The 18,623-nt window shown below is 38.1% G+C and overlaps 1 protein-coding gene and 1 pseudogene across 9 annotated transcripts in view; both read right to left on the minus strand.

The window, feature by feature from the left end:
* TBC1D23 (TBC1 domain family member 23) overlaps nucleotides 1-18,440 on the minus strand; it is a 57,845-nt gene extending 39,405 nt beyond the window's left edge. For all 9 annotated transcript variants that reach the window (XM_086410287.1, XM_086410253.1, XM_086410279.1 and 6 more), the window contains exon 1: nucleotides 18,364-18,440. Coding sequence is in view for 2 of the 9 variants with exons in the window: in XM_086410246.1 (XP_086266372.1) it covers nucleotides 18,364-18,416 (53 nt within the window). In the remaining 7 variants the exon portion in view is untranslated. The remainder of the gene's footprint in view (nucleotides 1-18,363) is intronic.
* On the minus strand, nucleotides 953-1,362 carry LOC147380095 (small ribosomal subunit protein uS8 pseudogene; annotated as a pseudogene).
* Nucleotides 18,441-18,623: the final 183 nt, after the last annotated feature.

The following is an 18,623-nucleotide window of genomic DNA, read 5'->3' on the forward strand; positions in this document are numbered from 1 at the left end:
ATTTTATTTCATATATATATGGTCAAAATTTGTAAAATTATTTGTAAGTTGAAATAATAACTTAAAAACCTTCACAAGGGTATGGATTATTTTTTAGCTGGGAAATAACTACTTAAAATAGCTAATCCCTTAGAATTCTCAAAAGCTAAGGTTCCAGTCATTATTTATAATTTTAGTACACAATGCATAAGAAATGTATATAAATAAAAATCCCTGAGCCAGGCAATTTCTAAAATTCTTTGGAGCAGGCTAAAAGGCAGAGCATTCCACTAGGATCAGGAAACCAGGATTTTGTCACATGTTTCTGGTTCTTGAAGAAAATAAATTACACCCATTACATATTCTCTCAGTAAGATAATGTAAATCTCCTCTATTCATAGGATTCCAAGAATATTAAATATATAACTTTCCTAAAGTGCTGTCCCATTAATGGAAAGGAATTAAATGAAAATGTAATCACTTGGGATCATATCTGACAGAAAAGCTGGGATCAAATCTGAAAGATTTTCTTAACAAAGCTACTACAAATTTGTATGTTTAAGAATGTTCATATGTTAACCACATGTTTGTATGTTAACATTCGTATGTTAATCACACAAGAAACATTTCATTCTTTTGTTATTTGGTCACCAAAGTGTTAGACCAGAAAATGAAAGAAAGAGACTTCATTCAGTCCACAGTTGAGAAATAGTTAAGGCCTATAAGTGATAAAGACCGGGCTTCATCTATTCTGTTTGGCCAAAGTGTACGAGACAACCTGTCAGAATCTGAAGGACTGTTTGTAACCGTTAAACAGAGAAAATTTAGTGGGATCTTTGATGAACAAATACAATTAATTTTAAATGATTAAATGTGTAAGTGAACTGAAAATACCATTTAATGAGATGAAATTATTTTTATCAAATTAATGAAGAACTAAAATTTTTTTCATTTTTCAGTGCAAAATCTTTGGTTTCTTTTTTTTTTTTTTTTTTGTCCTCTGAGGCATTTTATTTGTATGTATTACATCCCTAGAAAAAGAATCCAAGGATTTTCCCTCCTGTATGTTTTCGTCTTGCTTCTTCATGGTCCATGATGCCAGCTGAGGTTGTCAGTACAATGAAACCAAACTGACGGGATGGGAGCAGGTTATTCTGCCATTTTTCTAGATCTTTGAGTTGCACATCAAATCTAGGGCTGATCACTCCACACATGCTTCATCATCACTGTTAGAAACCTGACGATGACTTTGGAGCACGGCCTAATAAGGACCTGGCGTTTGCCTCTCTTTTCGGCATTGTTGATACTCTTGAGAGCATCGGCCAGGACATTCATGCGCACCATTCTGGCGGCACGGAAAGATGGCGGAAAGCTGGTTTCTTTTTAAACTTTGCCAAATTCCTTACTACTGCAGACAACAAAGTCAGTACTTTGGGGCAAAATGTCCAACCCTCAATATACTTGATGATGATAACCTCTCTGTTGATACAGCTGCTATTGGATTCTCTGATGCTGTTCCCAGAGGACCACAAATGTGGTTTCCTGGAGCAGAACCATAAGCAAGAAACCAGAATATGCTCCACTGTAAGTAGTCAAAGGCACTTCTCACAACTAAATAATTAAAAGTAATGTTATCTTCTGAACAAGGAGTTCAAAGGCTCAATTATCAGAACTTCAACATTACAAATGTACTTATAAATGTAGTAAAAAAGCCGAAAACAGTGAAGCTAAATAATTCATGTAAGAGTCAATTTCCTATCGAGACAGTATTTAGCTCTCAGAATTTTCCTTCCCCCAGAGCAAGTTTCTTTTCATTTTTGAACAAGCAACACCTAACATTCAAATAAAAAACGCATGTCTGGTGGAGTATGACTGAGAGGGTTGTGCTTTTTAAAGTCTTCTTCGGTTATGGTGGCTTCCCACTATCTCTACAAGCTAGAAGTTGACAGAAATGTACTAGACAGTCTGACAGGCCTTAAAAATAAAGAAGAACGGGCCATGTTTAATTATCTTAGTAAATATAAAAAATAAGTAATTATCTTCTCTGCTCAGAAGGTCTAAGACAAAACAAATCCAAACATTTGGGGTTGCAAAGAAACAGGAATGTACGTCTTCCTGCCTCTGTGACCTTGAAACTATAGTATTTATTTGCATAATAATTTAGGGCTTCCCAGATGGAGGTTGTGGTAAAGAACCCACCTGCCAATGCAGGAGACATAGGAAACACGGGTTCAATTCCTGGGTCGGGAAGGTTCCTTGGAGGAGGGTATGGCAACCCACTCCAGTATACTGTCAATGATCTATCAATGATATATTTTTGAAACTTAAATACAATCTAACAAAATTTCTCCAGAGTTCATGTTCTGTAGCAAAATCACCCAATCTAATTTAAGCACTGTAACCCAAGCTGCTTTAGAATTATAGCAAGGCAAACAGTATATGATAAACTTTAAAGGAAGTTAAAAGATGTAAAAATATTTGGTTCTATTTTTGAGCATGGAAGAAAATTAATTTTGGTGAAGGGGTGTCCTCCCCATGTCCTCCTTCCTGTGTAAGGAGTTAAAAGTAGAGGGTGAAAGGTGGCTCAGACTTGTCAGAAGAACTTTCATATGGCTTCGTCAGTATTAATTTCATGGCCTAAGACTTCAAGCACATTCTTAACGCCCTGAAGTTCACCCCTTCACATTCCTAACACATTCAGAAAGCTGCAAACTCCTAACACGGGGTTATTCGAACCAGTTCTGCCGTCTCTGTTCCCATACTTTGCTCTAGGAGGACTCATCGGGAAACAGAGACAACTTCATGATGCTATCATGAAGATTCACCACCGTTTGTTTCTTTTGGGCATCAATCTACCTGAAAATCTCCTATCCACCACTTTCTTCAGACTCCCCTACCCAGGCACTTTACTTCAGGTGACATTATTTCTGATTTCAAAGAGAAAATACAGGCCAGCAGGCTTCTCTTCCCTTTGATCTCAGCCACTCTCCAAAATAAAATGAGTAACTGATCTTTATCCCAGATACCATTTCCTTCTTTTCTACATGCATAGATGTCTAGGGATGCTTTCTCTAGTCTAATACTGATAACTTCATGTGAGTCTTATATCCCTGACCCACCCACCCCCCCACCACCCTATGCTGACTCCTCTGGAGCCACGAGCCACCAGTTATCCTCTCTCTTCTATCTTCCACTTCTCTTTTGCTATTGCTCTTTCCTCTGAGCCAACATGCTCAAGGATTGCTATTAGAAACAACATCAATAACAAGCACAAAAACTCCTCCAAACTTTCCTGTCCTTCCACACTCCTGGTTGTTCCTGTCCCAGCAAAGCTTTTGGAAAGTATTCTTGACAACACATGTGACCACGTCTCCCTCATCTCCCACTCACCTCCTCCTCTTACACACCCAACCATCCCTCTTCCTTCTCTACTGCCCACAACTCCAGGGCCACTCTCCCTATGTTACTTCAAATGATCAAATCTTTACCTTGATTTGACCTTCCCAAAACATCAGACTACTTTTCTTTCTCCAAAAAAATAAAAACGATAACAACTAGCCAATAAGCACCCGAGAGGCACATGCCGTCATTAGCCATTAGGGAAACTCAAATCAAAACCACAATGAGGGATTTCCTTGGTGGTCCAGTGGTTAAGAACTCATCTGCCAATGCAGGAGACACAGGTCAGTCTCTAGTCTGGCAAGATCCCACATGCCCTGAAGCAACCAACCCAGTGCTCTAGAACCCAGAAGTCACAACTACTGAGCCTGTGCACGCTAGTGCTATGGTCTGCAGCAAGAGAAGCTACCACAAGGAGAAGCCCACACACCACAGCTACAGAAAAGCCAGAGCACAGCAATGAAGATCCAGCACGGCCAAAAATTAACCATTAAAAAAAATGTTTTTAACCCACAGTGAAAAACAACAACAACAAAAAACAACCCACAATGACACACCACTGCACACTCAGAAGGACGGCTAGTATCAAACCGTCCTAATGGAAACTGGAAGCATCATACATCGCTGGTAGGAATGTAAAACGGTACAGCTACTTTTGAAACTGGTTTGACAGATCCTCAAAATGTTAAACCTGCATTTTTAACATGTTGATACAGCCACTATTAGATTCTTTGATGTGGCCCCCAAGGGAACCACAAATGTGGTTTCCAGGAGCACATCCGTAAGCAAGAAACCAGACAATGCTCCACTGTAGGTAATCAAAGGCACTTCTCACAAACTAAATAGTTAAAAGTATAACCCTCTCATAATTAAAAATACGACCCAGCAGTTCTACTCCTAGGTTTGCAGTATACCAAAGAGAATACAAAACATACACCAAAAACTCATACATAAATCACAAGATACTATATAACACATCTGTTAGAATAGCTAATATCCAAAAAAGGGGAGGAGGGCAAGAATATGAAGAAATTAGAATTCTTGTGCATTGCCAGTGGAAGTGATGCAAAATGGTGCAGTCAACTGTGGAAAAGTTTGGCGGTTCTTTAAGAAGTTAAACAGAATTACCATATAACCTAGCAATTCCACTTCAGGGGGATATACCCAAAAGAACTGAAAGCAAGAACTGAAACAGGAATTTGTACATCCATAATCACAGAAATATTATTCACAACACCAAAAACTGGAAACAACCCAAATAAGCATCAGCGTATGAATGATGAGTAAAATGTGGTATATATAGACAACGAAATGTTATCAGTCTTAAAAAGGAAGGAAATTCTGACACATGCTACAAGATGAATAAACTCTGAAGACAAATGCTAAGGAGGTGAGGGGGAAGAAGTCACAAAAGGGCAAACAGCGAGCAAGGTGAAAAGACAGCCTTCAGAATGGGAGAAAATAATAGCAAATGAAGCAACTGACAAACAACTAATCTCAAAAATATACAAGCAACTCCTACAGCTCAACTCCAGAAAAATAAATGACCCAATCAAAAAATGGGCCAAAGATCTAAATAGACATTTCTCCAAAGAAGACATACAGATGGCTAACAAACACATGAAAAGATGTTCAACATCACTCATTATCAGAAAAATGCAAATCAAAACCACTATGAGGTACCATTTCACACCAGTCAGAATGGCTGCGATCCAAAAGTCTACAAATAATAAATGCTGGAGAGGGTGTGGAGAAAAGGGAACCCTCTTACACTGTTGGTGGGAATGCAAACTAGTACAGCCACTATGGAGAACAGTGTGGAGATTCCTTAAAAAACTGGAAATAGAACTGCCTTATGATCCAGCAATCCCACTGCTGGGCATACACACTGAGGAAACCAGAAGGGAAAGAGACACGTGTACCCCCAATGTTCATCGCAGCACTGTTTATAATAGCCAGGACATGGAAGCAACCTAGATGTCCATCAGCAGATGAATGGATAAGAAAGCTGTGGTACATATACGCAATGGAGTATTACTCAGCCATTAAAAAGAATACATTTGAATCAGTTCTAATGAGGTGGATGAAACTGGAGCCTATTATACAGAGTGAAGTAAGCCAGAAGGAAAAACACCAATACAGTATACTAACGCATATATATGGAATTTAGAAAGATGGTAACGATAACCCTGTATACGAGACAGCAAAAGAGACACTGACGTATAGAACAGTCTTATGGACTTTGTGGGAGAGGGAGAGGGTGGGAAGATTTTGGGAGAATGGCATTGAAAAAAAAAAAAAAGGGCAAACAGCGTATGATTCCACTCACATAAGGTAACTAAAATAGGGAAATTCAAAGAGACAGAAAGTAGAACAGAGGTTACCAGAGGCCGGAGGTAGGGGCAATGGGGAACTACTGCTTAGTAGGCAGAGTTCTTGTTTGGGATGATGATGGCTGCACAACACTGTAAATGTACGGAATGTCACTTGACTGTACCTGTTAAAATGGTGAATTTTATGTTATGTATGCTTTACCACATTAAAAAGGGCAACGACAAAAAACTTTTAAAAAATATCTGTAACATTAGTTCTATGTATTCTTCATAATAGCCAAAAAGTAGAACCTAAATGTATGCATTATTCATAAAAGCCGAAAAGTAGAAACATCATCATCTTATGAATGTGTGTTCATACACTGGAATACTAAGCAATAAAAAGGAATGAAGTGCTGACAACATGCAACGCGTGCATGGACCTTGAGAATTATGCTCAGTGAAAGAAAACAGACACAAAGGCCACACATTGTAAGATCTCATTTACATGCAATGTCTAAAATAGCAAATGTATACAGACAGAAGGTGGATCATCAGGACCCGAAGTGACAGGGGAATAAGAGGGATACTAATGGGTATGGGGTTTCTTTGGGGGTAATGAAAATACTCTAAACTTAGATCATGGGTGATGATTGCTTAACTCTGGAAATATACTAAAACCACTGAACTGTACACTTGAAATGTGTATTTCATGATTCATAAATTACATCTCAATAAAATGTAATAAAAGAGTAAAAAATAATAATAAAAAAGAAAGGTTTCAGTTCAGTTCAGTCGCTCAGTTGTGTCTGACTCTTTGCGACCCCATGAATCACAGCACGCCAGGCCTCCCTGTCCATCACCAACTCCCGGAGTTCACTCAAACTCACGTCCATCGAGTCTGTGATGCCATCCAGCCATCTCATCTTCTGTTGTCCCCTTCTCCTCCTGCCCCCAATCCCTCCTAGCATCAGGGTCTTTTCCAATGAATCAACTCTTCACATGAGGTGGCCAAAGTATTGGAGCTTCAGCTTCAGCATCAGTCCTTCCAAAGAACACCCAGGACTGATCTTGCAGTCCAAGGGACTCTCAAGAGTCTTCTCCAACACCACAGTTCAAAAGCATCAATTCTTCAGCACTCAGCTTTCTTCACAGTTCAACTCTCACATCCATACATGACCACTGGAAAAACCATAGCCTTGACTAGACGGACCTTTGTTGGCAAAGTAATATCTGCTTTTCAATATGCTATCTAGGTTGGTCATAACTTTCCTTCCAAAGAGTAAGCGTCTTTTAATTTCATGGCTGCAATCACCATCTGCAGTGATTTTGGAGCCCAAGAAAATAAAGTCTGACACTGTTTCCACTGTTTCCCCATCTATTTCCCATGAAGTGATGGGACCGGATGCCATGATCTTTGTTTTCTGAATGTTGAGCTTTAAGCCAACTTTTTCACTCTCCTCTTTCACTTTCATCAAGAGGCTTTTGAGTTCCTCTTCACTTTCTGCCATAAGGGTGGTGTCATCTGCATATCTGAGGTTATTGATAGTTCTTCTGCAGTCATGATTCCATCTTGTGCTTCTTCTAGCCCAGCGTTTCTCATGATGTACTCTGCATATAAGTTAAATAAGCAGGGTGACAATATATAGCCTTGACATACTCCTTTTCCTATTTGGAACCAGTCTGTTGTTCCATGTCCAGTTCTAACTGTTGCTTCCTGAACTGCATATAGGTTTCTCAAGAGGCAGGTCAGGTGGTCTGGTATTCCCATCTCTTTCAGAATTTTCCACAATTTATTGTGATCCACACAGTCAAAGGCTTTGGCATAGTCAATAAAGCAGAAATAGATGTTTTTCTGGAACTCTCTTGCTTTTTCCATGATCCAGCAGATGTTGGCAATTTGATCTCTGGTTCCTCTGCCTCAATAAAAATGTAATAAAAGAGTAACAGAAAAAGTTTAGAGACTCTTTAATTTAGGGCTTTAAGAGGAAGCTTGTATGTCAACCTTCATTTACCATTTCAGTGATGTGAGCACATCACTATGAAGGGTCCAAACCATATACCCTAGGGTTGCTGAGGGAAAGAGTTTGCCTTGCCTCTTTAATTTCTCAAATTGATACTACTTGTTAAATAACTATCAGAAAGGAACAGACTCCTAAACAGTTGCCATGGCAGCTCAGTAGCAAAAGCATCAAGAATCATGAATATAGTGACTTAGAGACAGTGTGTTACAGAGAAAATTGTATAAAATTTAAAGTCAGAAAACGTGACATCAGATTCCACACACCTTTAACAGCTGTGTGACCTAAGATACAAACTCAGTTTCTTCACCTATAAAACGGCGTAGAATCAGATACCATCTAATCAAAAGACGTGGAGAGTATTTATACAGCACATGAATTATCTTCTTTTCTACTAGAATATCACTCCCACTCTCTGCTTTCTATTTCATCTTAATAACTACACCTTACCTGACTTTGTCTTTCCCAACTTTCTTGCTCAGTCTTGTACAAGACTCCAAAGGCAGTGCAGACTCACTGTTCCCCAAAAAGAAGAGCGTCGGACAGTGAGCTGCTGCTCACATGAGCCACTGCGGGGCGCTTGTGTCAGCACTCATGAGGCGCAAGTGAGGCAACAGTGAAATGTGGGAAACACTAAAATTAGAGGTAAGAGCAAACCTGAGTGTAGGGACATAAGTCACTCTTCATTTAGTCAAGATTAAATCTTCAGAGACAAAATAAGCATTCAAGAAGCGTGGGTTTTTTTATGTAGAAAGCATACGTATGAAGTAGCTCTAGAATTAAGCAATCATTCCCAGCAGCCTATCAGGCCTCTATGATTTCCTATGGCCTATTTAACTTCAGAATAGACTGTCCCCCGAGCATACTAAGATAAGTTGCTGAAACACTTAGAGTATTTTCTAGGTTGGAAACCAATTGTCTTAATTCTCAGTCTATTAAGTAAATAATGTCAACTTTACTAGCTTTCAAAATTCTTTAAAATCACACCCTTTTCTATTATTATTTTAAAAATCAAAGAGTAGTTTAAAAAAAAAAACCACTTAGGACCTAGAATGTATATAGTCACCTAAGCTTAGCAGCAGCAGCAGCAAGCTTAAATGCAGAGTACAGAGAAACTAGAGAAAACCCAAATGACAAATTAAAAAAAAAAAAAATTAGTTTTGTGTTCAAAGTGGTCAAGATCTAAGATACATTATTATTTGATTAAAATAAAAAGACAAAAACTGCATTACTGGGGAAATCAATAAAAGCCAACACTTGCTTGTAAACACCAAGCATGTTATTTCTACTGCATAGGCTACCGTTCAAACCTGACTGCCAGCAGTGCTATGGCCGTCCCTTGGTGTGCTTAGAACATAAGCCACTATGAGCACAGGTTAAGCAATGTGCGGCCAGCTTCTCCATGCATACATGGCACAAGCTTCTGATCAGTTATTCAAAACTAAAAAAATAGCCAGCTAACTACTTGTGAGCACCAGCAAATTGTGTAACAGTGGCAAGTTGCACATACTGAGTTGTGGCTGCAAGATTTCACTTGTGCTGTCATACTTCCGGTTGTTTCCTAATGCCCAGGTCATGAGACATCAGCACCGAAGATCTGTCTGAACTTATTTTGCGTGACATTTGTTAGAAGTGAAGATAAGAGAACGTTGTTACAGATTCAATTGTACAGTAGATATGGATGGAATTGACCATAATATGTAATATGCAACATGTTTTTAAATACCAATCTCAAACTACCAAAGCATTCCAAGAACAAATAGTATGATGACACATTTGGAAATGACCATGACACCTTACAGTCCATGACAGCAAAATTTGTTAATTGTGAAATCTTGAATTTATCTGGATTCTTGTCAGAGTCAGCCACACTTATTACAGCATTTTAACAAAATGTATATTTGTTAAAATAGACATATGGGAAAAACAACACTCCACCAGCTTGAAAGAAGAAACAGTGAAACTATTATCAGGATCAGATCTACCAAAGCAGTTTCAGGAGATTCCCCTATCAAATACTGTAATCATCTGCAGAATTTAACTAGGAGCTTTGCCAAGTAGAGAAAGTGCTAAATCTAGTCCTCCTTGTCTAAGAGGACAAGCATACACGATAGCTGCAATATTTCAGCACTGTGTTGCTCTGTAAACTACTAAAATTAGCTACATTACAAATGGAGCAGATGCTTTAAATTTTTATAAACTTATTTTTGACCCATAATCCATGTAGATCAAATTGCACCAATGGTATACCAATGGTGCCCCTTCCTCTGCTAACAATGAACTCAGGAATTTTTGTGCAAGCATTGAAAGAAAAAAGTGCTCACAACTTTACCGTACGTGTAACGCTGCGATGCATTCACTGTAAGACTTGGTGCACAAAAGGGAGAACTCTCTCTCCACTAATGAAAAGTTAACCTTAGAGAGTGCTCTAAACCTTTCCCTCTTCTATGCTTCCTCAAAGCAAAAAGTCCCCAACAGTCTGTTCTTTTCTATACACATAAGGTGATTTTCTAGCACATTTAGTGCACAAAGAAATGCATCACAGTCTTTCCCCAACCCAACAACCAAAGCACTAGTTCATCTGGAAACTGAAAATAGTGTACCTCTTTTACCTCAGAGAAAGAAGGCGATGAAAACAGCACAAGTCAACACAAAACAGCACTTTACCTGTTTCTAATACAAATTTCCACTTTACTCAAACTGGAATGAGAGAAAGACAACAGTATCCCATTGTTCACTGCAGCACTATTTACAATACTTAGAACAGAGAAGCAACCTAGATGTCCATCAACAGATGAATGGATAAAAAAGTTGTGGTACATATACACAATAGAATATTACTCAGCCATAAACACGAACACATTTGAGTCAGTTCTAAGGAGGTGGATGAACCTAAAGCCTATTATACAGAGTGAAGTAAGTCAGAAAGAGAAAGATAAATATCGTATACTAATGCATATATACAGAACCTAGAAAAATGGTACTGAAGAATGTATCTGCAGGGCAACAATGGACAAACACACATACAAAATAGACTTATGGACATGGGGAGACAGGAGGAGAGGGTGAGATGTATGGAAGGAGTAACATGGAAACTTACATTACCATATGTAAAATAGACAGCCAATGGGAAATTGCTGTATGTCTCAGGAAACCCAAACAGGGGTTCCACATCCACCTAGAGGGGTGGGGTGGGGAGGGAGATGGGAGGCAGTTCAAAAGGGAGGGGATATATAATACCAATGGATGATTCATGTTGAGGTCTGACAGAAAACAACAAAATTCTGTAAAGCAATTCTCCTTCAATTAAAAAATAAATAAACAGAAAAAAAAAAACTGGAATGAGAATAGAAAGACCACCAATATTCCTTTTCATGAAACCACTATTTTGGAAGATAAAGAAACAGTAACTGCAAATGAGGTGACAATATTTTGCAACATTTAGGCAGTTCTTCCCAAAGATATTTTACCAATGGAGATCAGAGATGGACAAAGAAACACATAATGGACTTATTTTTTTAACCTGAATTCCATCTATCAGTGATAACTTATTCAACAAAAAAGGAACTCAATTTATTTTCATGTCAGTGGTTAGATCTAAATGGAATCTACAAAATAAGTTCAAGAATGTTTGGTATTCAACTGCTCATAAGATGAATACATCCTCTGTGTCACTTTTATACCTCAAAACAGAGACTAGAAACTATTTAAAGGGGACAGTGACCACAAGAAAGCTATTTTAAAAGCAAGTTTCTTATTTCCCTAACATCACTGAATATAAACAATGAAAAAATTACTGAGGTGATAGTAATTAAAACTGTATAATTATTTATATGTTCTAATTAAATATCACTATTACGTTCTCACAGACTAAATAAGTAAATCAAAATAAATTATAACTTTATTTCCAAATGATATAGATACATATATATTACTTATGTATTCACATATAATTAATATATAATTACATAAATACATGTAGTTAAATATATAAAATATTAGATATATAATCTAGATGATATTTGTAACCACAGTATCTCAACATAAAAAAACTGATCTATTTAAGTGATTTTTGCCAAGAGGCATGAGAACAGATTATGAAAACCAAAGAGATATGAAATTATAGTACATAACGCTCTGTATCCCATCCCACCACAACAGTCATGAATTACCCCTTCTTGTGGATTCAAGAAAGGCAATGTGGCCTGTGCACAAAGCCTGTGCATAGCCTCAGAGCCTTATAGGTTCCACAGATAATGCACACATGTGGTCAACAAAGCACATCTTTAAATACCGTATGTTCAGAACACATGGTGATTTAATGTAAGATTAGCATATTTTTAACTGGGTTCTCTCTATCTGTTAAAGTATCTGCAAACTATACACAGTGTATGCAATCAACTTTAGAAAGAAAGGGCTTAGAGAGCCATGAGTTTAAGTCCCAGATTTTCCACTCACTGGGTATATTGTCTAAACTCCCTATGCCTATCTTCTCAGCCCTAACAAGAAAAGGACAATAACTCATAATTTCCCTTTCTCATAGAATTGTTCTAAGAGCCAAAATGAGACAGTATATATAAGCATGTTATCCTTTGTATAACAAAGGATAAAGTTCTATACAAACATATAGTATTTTCTTACATGTTTTCTTCTTACTAAAATCATTAAACACCACAACAACTAGTTTTACATAACAACTGCTTGAAAGTAAGGAAAGGACACATTACAGCATTCGGTTTGGAATGAAAAATCCAATAAAATGCTATGTCAGCTTAAAGACAAGAACAAACTCCTTTAATCTTCAAGAAGAAGGAAGATGTAAAACACATTATTTAATTAGTCATCCTTTTCTCAACTCAGGTGAAAAAGGTGAGACAGACCCTTAAAAATAAATGTACATTAAATTTCAGGAAATAGGTTTTCTTTTAACTGGTTCCTACTGCTCTTGCATTCCCAACAAACAACAATTTGCTCTTATGAACTTAATATATGGGGCTGATTTGCTTTCTGTATGTAATTCTCAATATCTAAATAAGTCACTTCAAGCACTGCTTCTTTAAATGATGAAAAAATTGAAATGCCAAAGCAAATCAGAACAATGCACAGTTTTGGTTTTAAACGTTTCAATTTTTTTTAAACACTACATAGCAGCTTGAATATAACCAGTATTTAGTTAATGTTAGCTGAATGAATTAAGAATGCTTTGCTAACCTCTATTTTGCTTTTTAATAGATGGTGTGGGAGGACTGGACTGCCTTTGATTTATACCAAGTAGAATCCACATTTCACCATAAGCAGCAGAAATGACTTGTAGGCATACTTTATCAATTCTGCTCAGAAGACACCTACCCGTGAGTTGGCTGTGTACCGGAGTACACTCAGTAGTGCAGAATTACCTGAACCGCCTCCCTATACTTACAGGGATGCACCTGTACTCCTAGCAGTGAGTACAAGTACATGGAAAGAAATTCACTGAATACATTTCTTTAGCATGCAAAAACCAATTACTAACTCTTACCTGTGGGTATTAAAACATCCACAGGAACAAGGAACAAGTGAATTCTTATTTAGGAATTACCTCCAAAAACAGTAAAACCCAAATTATAATAACATTCATATAAATAGCATAAACAAAGTAAGTCTTCTTAATTTCTAACTTCTGTCTGCCCTCACAAAATCAAACAGTTGTCAACATAAAAACTCCTAATTCACACCAATATGGTTCACTTTCTCTTCATTTTATGTAAGATAATATCTAGTCTTCCCAGAACTACAAGCTATCAATATTCTAAGCAACAGGTTTCATTCTCTTTCATAGTAAATGTATTTCTTTATTGATTATATCATTCTGAAATTGCTACCACCTAATAATCCGAGTGATAATTTAAATCTCTATTTCCATGCTTATGAAATGGAAAGCACAGAATACTATTTACAAAGTGCACAAAACTTCGAAAAAGACCTCATTATTCTCAAAACAATTCCTATTCACATCTCAAATTAACAATAGAAGCCTCTTTATGAAACTGATATTTCTACAATTTTAACAAAAGCTTAGCAACAAATTTAAGAAAAGCTCTACAAAAAATTTTAACTTAGCAAACTCAAAATACCAACAGTTGTTGCACAATGTCTTTACCAAAACAAAAATTTTTAATCAAGACTTTAGATTTTAAGGAGTTATTTCAGAAAGAAAGTCTCAGAAAATGAAAGCCACAATCGCAAGCCTGGTTTCTTCAATACCCAGAAGAATGACCAATCATTGAACTACAATAATTTAACACTTCTGTTATTTTCAGATCTGTAGCTTATATTATTTAATTAAATTTATTTCAAACTGTAAACAATTTTACAAGGACTTCTCCATGCTCTCTGAGTTTACATGGCTGCAATTTCAGAAAGTTTGGGAGCTGAGGCAGTTTCTGATAACCCTAGATTTCCATAAAAATATAAGTATTACACCAGCAAATAATCACGCAGCTTACAAAAACACTGGAGTCAGAAAATTTATATGAAATGACATCTTGGTATATTACTGCACATGATTTTACAAAAATCTGTATCTTCATTCAGACAACAAACATTTGAGCCACCTGCCATCAGCACTGCCCTTGGGAAGTTCACTATCTAAAGAACAACAACAGGACTTCCCTGGTTTTGTCGTGGATAAGAATCCATCTGCCAATGCAGAGGACATGGGTTCGGTCCCTGGTTCAAGAAGATTTCACAGGACACAGAGCAACTAAGCCCCAAAACCCCCAAGCACCTAGAGCCGGTGCTCTGCAACAGGAGAAGTCACCGCGACGAGATGCCCAAGCACCACAACGAAGAGTAGTGCCCGCTTGCCACAACTAGACAAAGTTCTCCCAAAGCAATGATAAAGAAATAAATAAAATACCGAACAGTGGTAAAACATGCAATCAGATTAAAACTAAAGTATAATTATGTAATATATACAGTATAATGTGTTAGATGATACAATATAAATAGTAAAGAGAAAAATTCCCCTGACCAACTCATTGGAGATATACATCACCTAGAACTATGAACAAGAAATGCCATCGCCCAGTAGTGGTCGGTCAGAAATATGGAATTCCAGGTCCCAAGCAAACTTACTGAACCAGAATCTGAAATTTAACAAGCTCTCCAGGTAATCCCAATGCACATTTAAATTCTGAAAAGCACCGATCCAGAGCATAACTAAAAAACAGTAAATAAGTAAAAGTGACATCTTGTACTTTTAAGTTCTTCAGGCCCCATCCTGAGCCTCTTTACAAATGAACAGATAATTTAACAAGTTCAGCTACCGAGTTTCACAGATCAGGATCAAAGAGTGAGATACCACTGACAACAAAGAAAGCATACAGGAAAAACTAATGAAAAGCAAACTCAAAAAGGGATGGCTGTCGAGGGGCATTTAAGCAGCAACAGTCTACGCTTTCTGCCTAGATAGGCCTTAAAGGTCTCAATGTATTACAGAAGTATAACAGTAAATGATGTCTTTAAACCTGCCTCCTCTAACTAGACCACAAATTCCTTAAGGACAGGGACCTAGTTTTATTCTTATACACTCACATTTGTAAACTGAATGACCCTAAATCTTTAAGATGAGTTCAGTTACACAACAAGATGTTTAACACATTTCAGAAAATTTTCTATCTAGAAAGATTACAATAAATATGTCACAACATTTCTTTTTTTAAAGAATAAAGCTGCTCCAGTGTATACAAGAAGCACTCTAAGGACAGAGGCTTTACTGAACTTGTGGCTCCAAATGCGAATGTCTTTTCTGACTCTATTCAAATTCACTTCTAGGGGACCAGTGAGTGCAATGAGTACAGAAAAAGGATAAAGATTAGAAGAGAATGGAGGTTTTTTTGTTTTACCTAGTTAGATAATAGGTAACTAAGGAGACAGGTACATGCATACATCTCTAAATATATGTATAAGTTCACATTATTTTTTTTTAATTTTATTTTATTTTTAAAATTTACATAATTGTATTAGTTTTGCCAAATATCAAAATGAATCCGCTCTGGAGGGTACATATCATATTTAAGTAGGTGTGTGAACAGAAGAGGCTTGGAGAGAGTTTTCATTGATTACTTAAAATTTTATTATTATAGGGTTTACAAATGATGTGCATTAGTGTTTTCTTTCTTTTTTTTTTTTTTTAAGGAGGAGAAATTAGTGAATAAAAAGCTAATTCACTTCAGTCAGCTTTCTGTCTCTGTACAAACATACCCAAGCACACACTCACATATTCACACACTACTTCGTAGTAAAATGAACATCTTGAATTTAGACTATAGAAGCCATAGATTTGGAGAAGGAAATGGCAACCCACTCCAGTGTTCTTGCCTGGAGAGTCCCAGGGATGGGGGAGCCTGGTGGGCTGCCTTCTATGGGATTGAACAGAGTCGGACATGAATGAAGCGACTTAGCAGCAGCAGCAGCAGCCATAGATTATTATAAACAGCTATTCCTTTAACTGTTTTCAAAAATCAAAATCTGTAATTTTAATCTGAAATGTATTTTTCTTAAAGAAAAACTATTAAAATAAGCAATAAAATAATACAAATAATAAAAAAAAAAGAAGAGAATGGAGGGAGAATAAAAATCAAGAGAACACTCAGGGTTCTTCCACTCATGAAAATAAAAAGAGCAAAAACGGGAAGCCTCACCAAAGAAACAGCAACGCTACAAGAAAACAAATGCCACCACCAGCAACCGTTCACTCCACGGTCCTTGCCCCTCTGAACCAGACATAAGTTCACAATCTGCCCAACCTAAGAACTCCCCAAAGACACCTTTTCTCTAGAAATACTTTCCCTCCTGGCCTTCAATCAGTTGATGACAGCCAGTTTACACTACAACAAATTCACTCTTCCAAAACAGCAAACTTTATGACATCCTAGTCATTACTCTCCAAACAAATCATCAATTTTCTTGTCTATGTCCTTGCTCATGCTATTACTTCATTCAGAGACCTTTCTGCTCTGTTAATTTGACCCTGCACCTTAGCTGCCAGCCACGAGTGGCTATTTAACATTTGAAACACGGCTAGACCGGACTGAGATGAGCAGTAAAGTGTAAAATACACATCGAGTTTTGAAGACCCGGTACAAAAAAGATGTGAAAGTATTGTTTGTTTGTTTTTTAACAATGATTACATGTTGAAAGGTTTTGGATATATTCAATTAAAGAAGATACATAATTAAAATTATTTTCACCTGTTTCTTTTTAGTTTTTAACATGGCTACTAGAAAATTTTAAATTACTATGTGGTTCACAGTGCATTTCTATTGGACAGCACTGGTCTAAATCCTACTCATTCTTCAAGGCCTAATTCAAACACCCCCGCCCCCATACAGCTTTCCCCAATGACTCCAAATGGACGTGGTTTCTGTCTCCCAGAACTTTGACAACACTTTTATTAATACGTCCAAAGAACTAGGGCAATTTTATCTTCTTACCGAGTGTACCTCTACAGCTCCCCAACTCCAAGGTAAGTCAATTGAGAAAAGAAAGTACATCTAGGTAAGTTTTTATCTTACACCTTCATCAATAGTACATATATTGATGCTAAGGTGATGCCTGATGTCTGCTAAGTGAGAGCTGAATTTCTCAATTACTATTACTATATTATCTATCCCTTTCAACGATTTCCAGTTCTTTCAGAGGGATTAAACTCCATGTCTACAAATGTCCTGGATTATTATTATTAGACAAATAGAGTGCTAGTGAGCTATACATATATGATGAACAGGCAAATTCAAAACTATCTAATACCTGTGGTCAATGCACTTAGATCAATTGTAAAAATTCGACAAGCCTCTAAAGGTTCCATTTTTTAAATGATGTTATCTCTAAAAGTGTACTGTGAAGATCAACTATTTCAAAAATAGGAGATTTTCCCAGAGAGTAACAACGCTAGGTGACTAAAGCCTACCAAAAATTGTCAGAAGTCCTCCCCACAACCCTGACTGTAAATCAGGTAAGCGCGCAAAGCCTTGAGGACAGCAACAGCGGTGTCCTACGTCGCATCCAACGCTCTGAAATAGAGTTGTGAGCAAAATAGCAGGAAGGAAAAAGATGTGTGGAAGAGACGAAAGGTGGAAACTGTTGGAACGCGAAATGAGAAATGAAAACTAGAACTAAAAATGTCTCAGTTATGTGGGAGGGAGTCATCCCTAGGTGTACCAGTCAACCTCTGAACCAAGCAAAGGCTACGGCAGTCATTTCAAGTGGTCTTTTCTTCAAAGAGTATTCCAGTGCCTGAGATCTGCATCCGCGAAACTTCCTTCCTAACCAGCAGCCTACTCTGACTCCCCGGGCCAGGGACTCCGGCCAAACCCAGCCCCGAAGCCACCCTTCTCCAGCACATTTTGGAAGCCGGCGGATGAAGCTGGAAGGGTCAACTGAGGCCCAGCACCTGGACGAGATCCCTCTCCCTCCGAGTCTGGCTTTAGCCCCTAGGACCGTGCTGGCAGAGGGGAACCCGGCAGGCAGAGGGGGCGGGGCAGGGCTCCGGGCTTCGAGCACCGGTCTTCCCGTTCCATGCCGGCGCCAGCCGGGGACGCGGGGACGGGCAGGGTGGTGACAACGCAGAAAAGAAGGGCAGTGCGAAGCAGCCCGGGGCTTCTACTCACCAGCCTTCGTCGCCCGACGTCGGCAGTGGCAGGACCTCTTCTCCTTCCGCCATTGCTGTTGACGTCCACGTCACTTTGCCGAAAAGTGGACCCGGCGCCGAGACCGACTTATACCCAACGTCGTAAAAGGTCCTCGGAAGTCTGGGACCAAGCTTCTGGAGAGGGAAAGGAAGAGAGAGGGAGGAGGCGAAGGACGGGAAGAACGCGACGTCACGACGTCCCGAGGGCGAACGGCAACTTGGAGGAGGAGACTTGGAGAG

The sequence above is a fragment of the Bos grunniens genome, chromosome 1 (genome assembly GCF_055505025.1).
Source record: "Bos grunniens cultivar Pamir isolate PY7600 chromosome 1, Bosgru_T2T1.0, whole genome shotgun sequence".
NCBI lineage: Eukaryota > Metazoa > Chordata > Mammalia > Artiodactyla > Bovidae > Bos > Bos grunniens.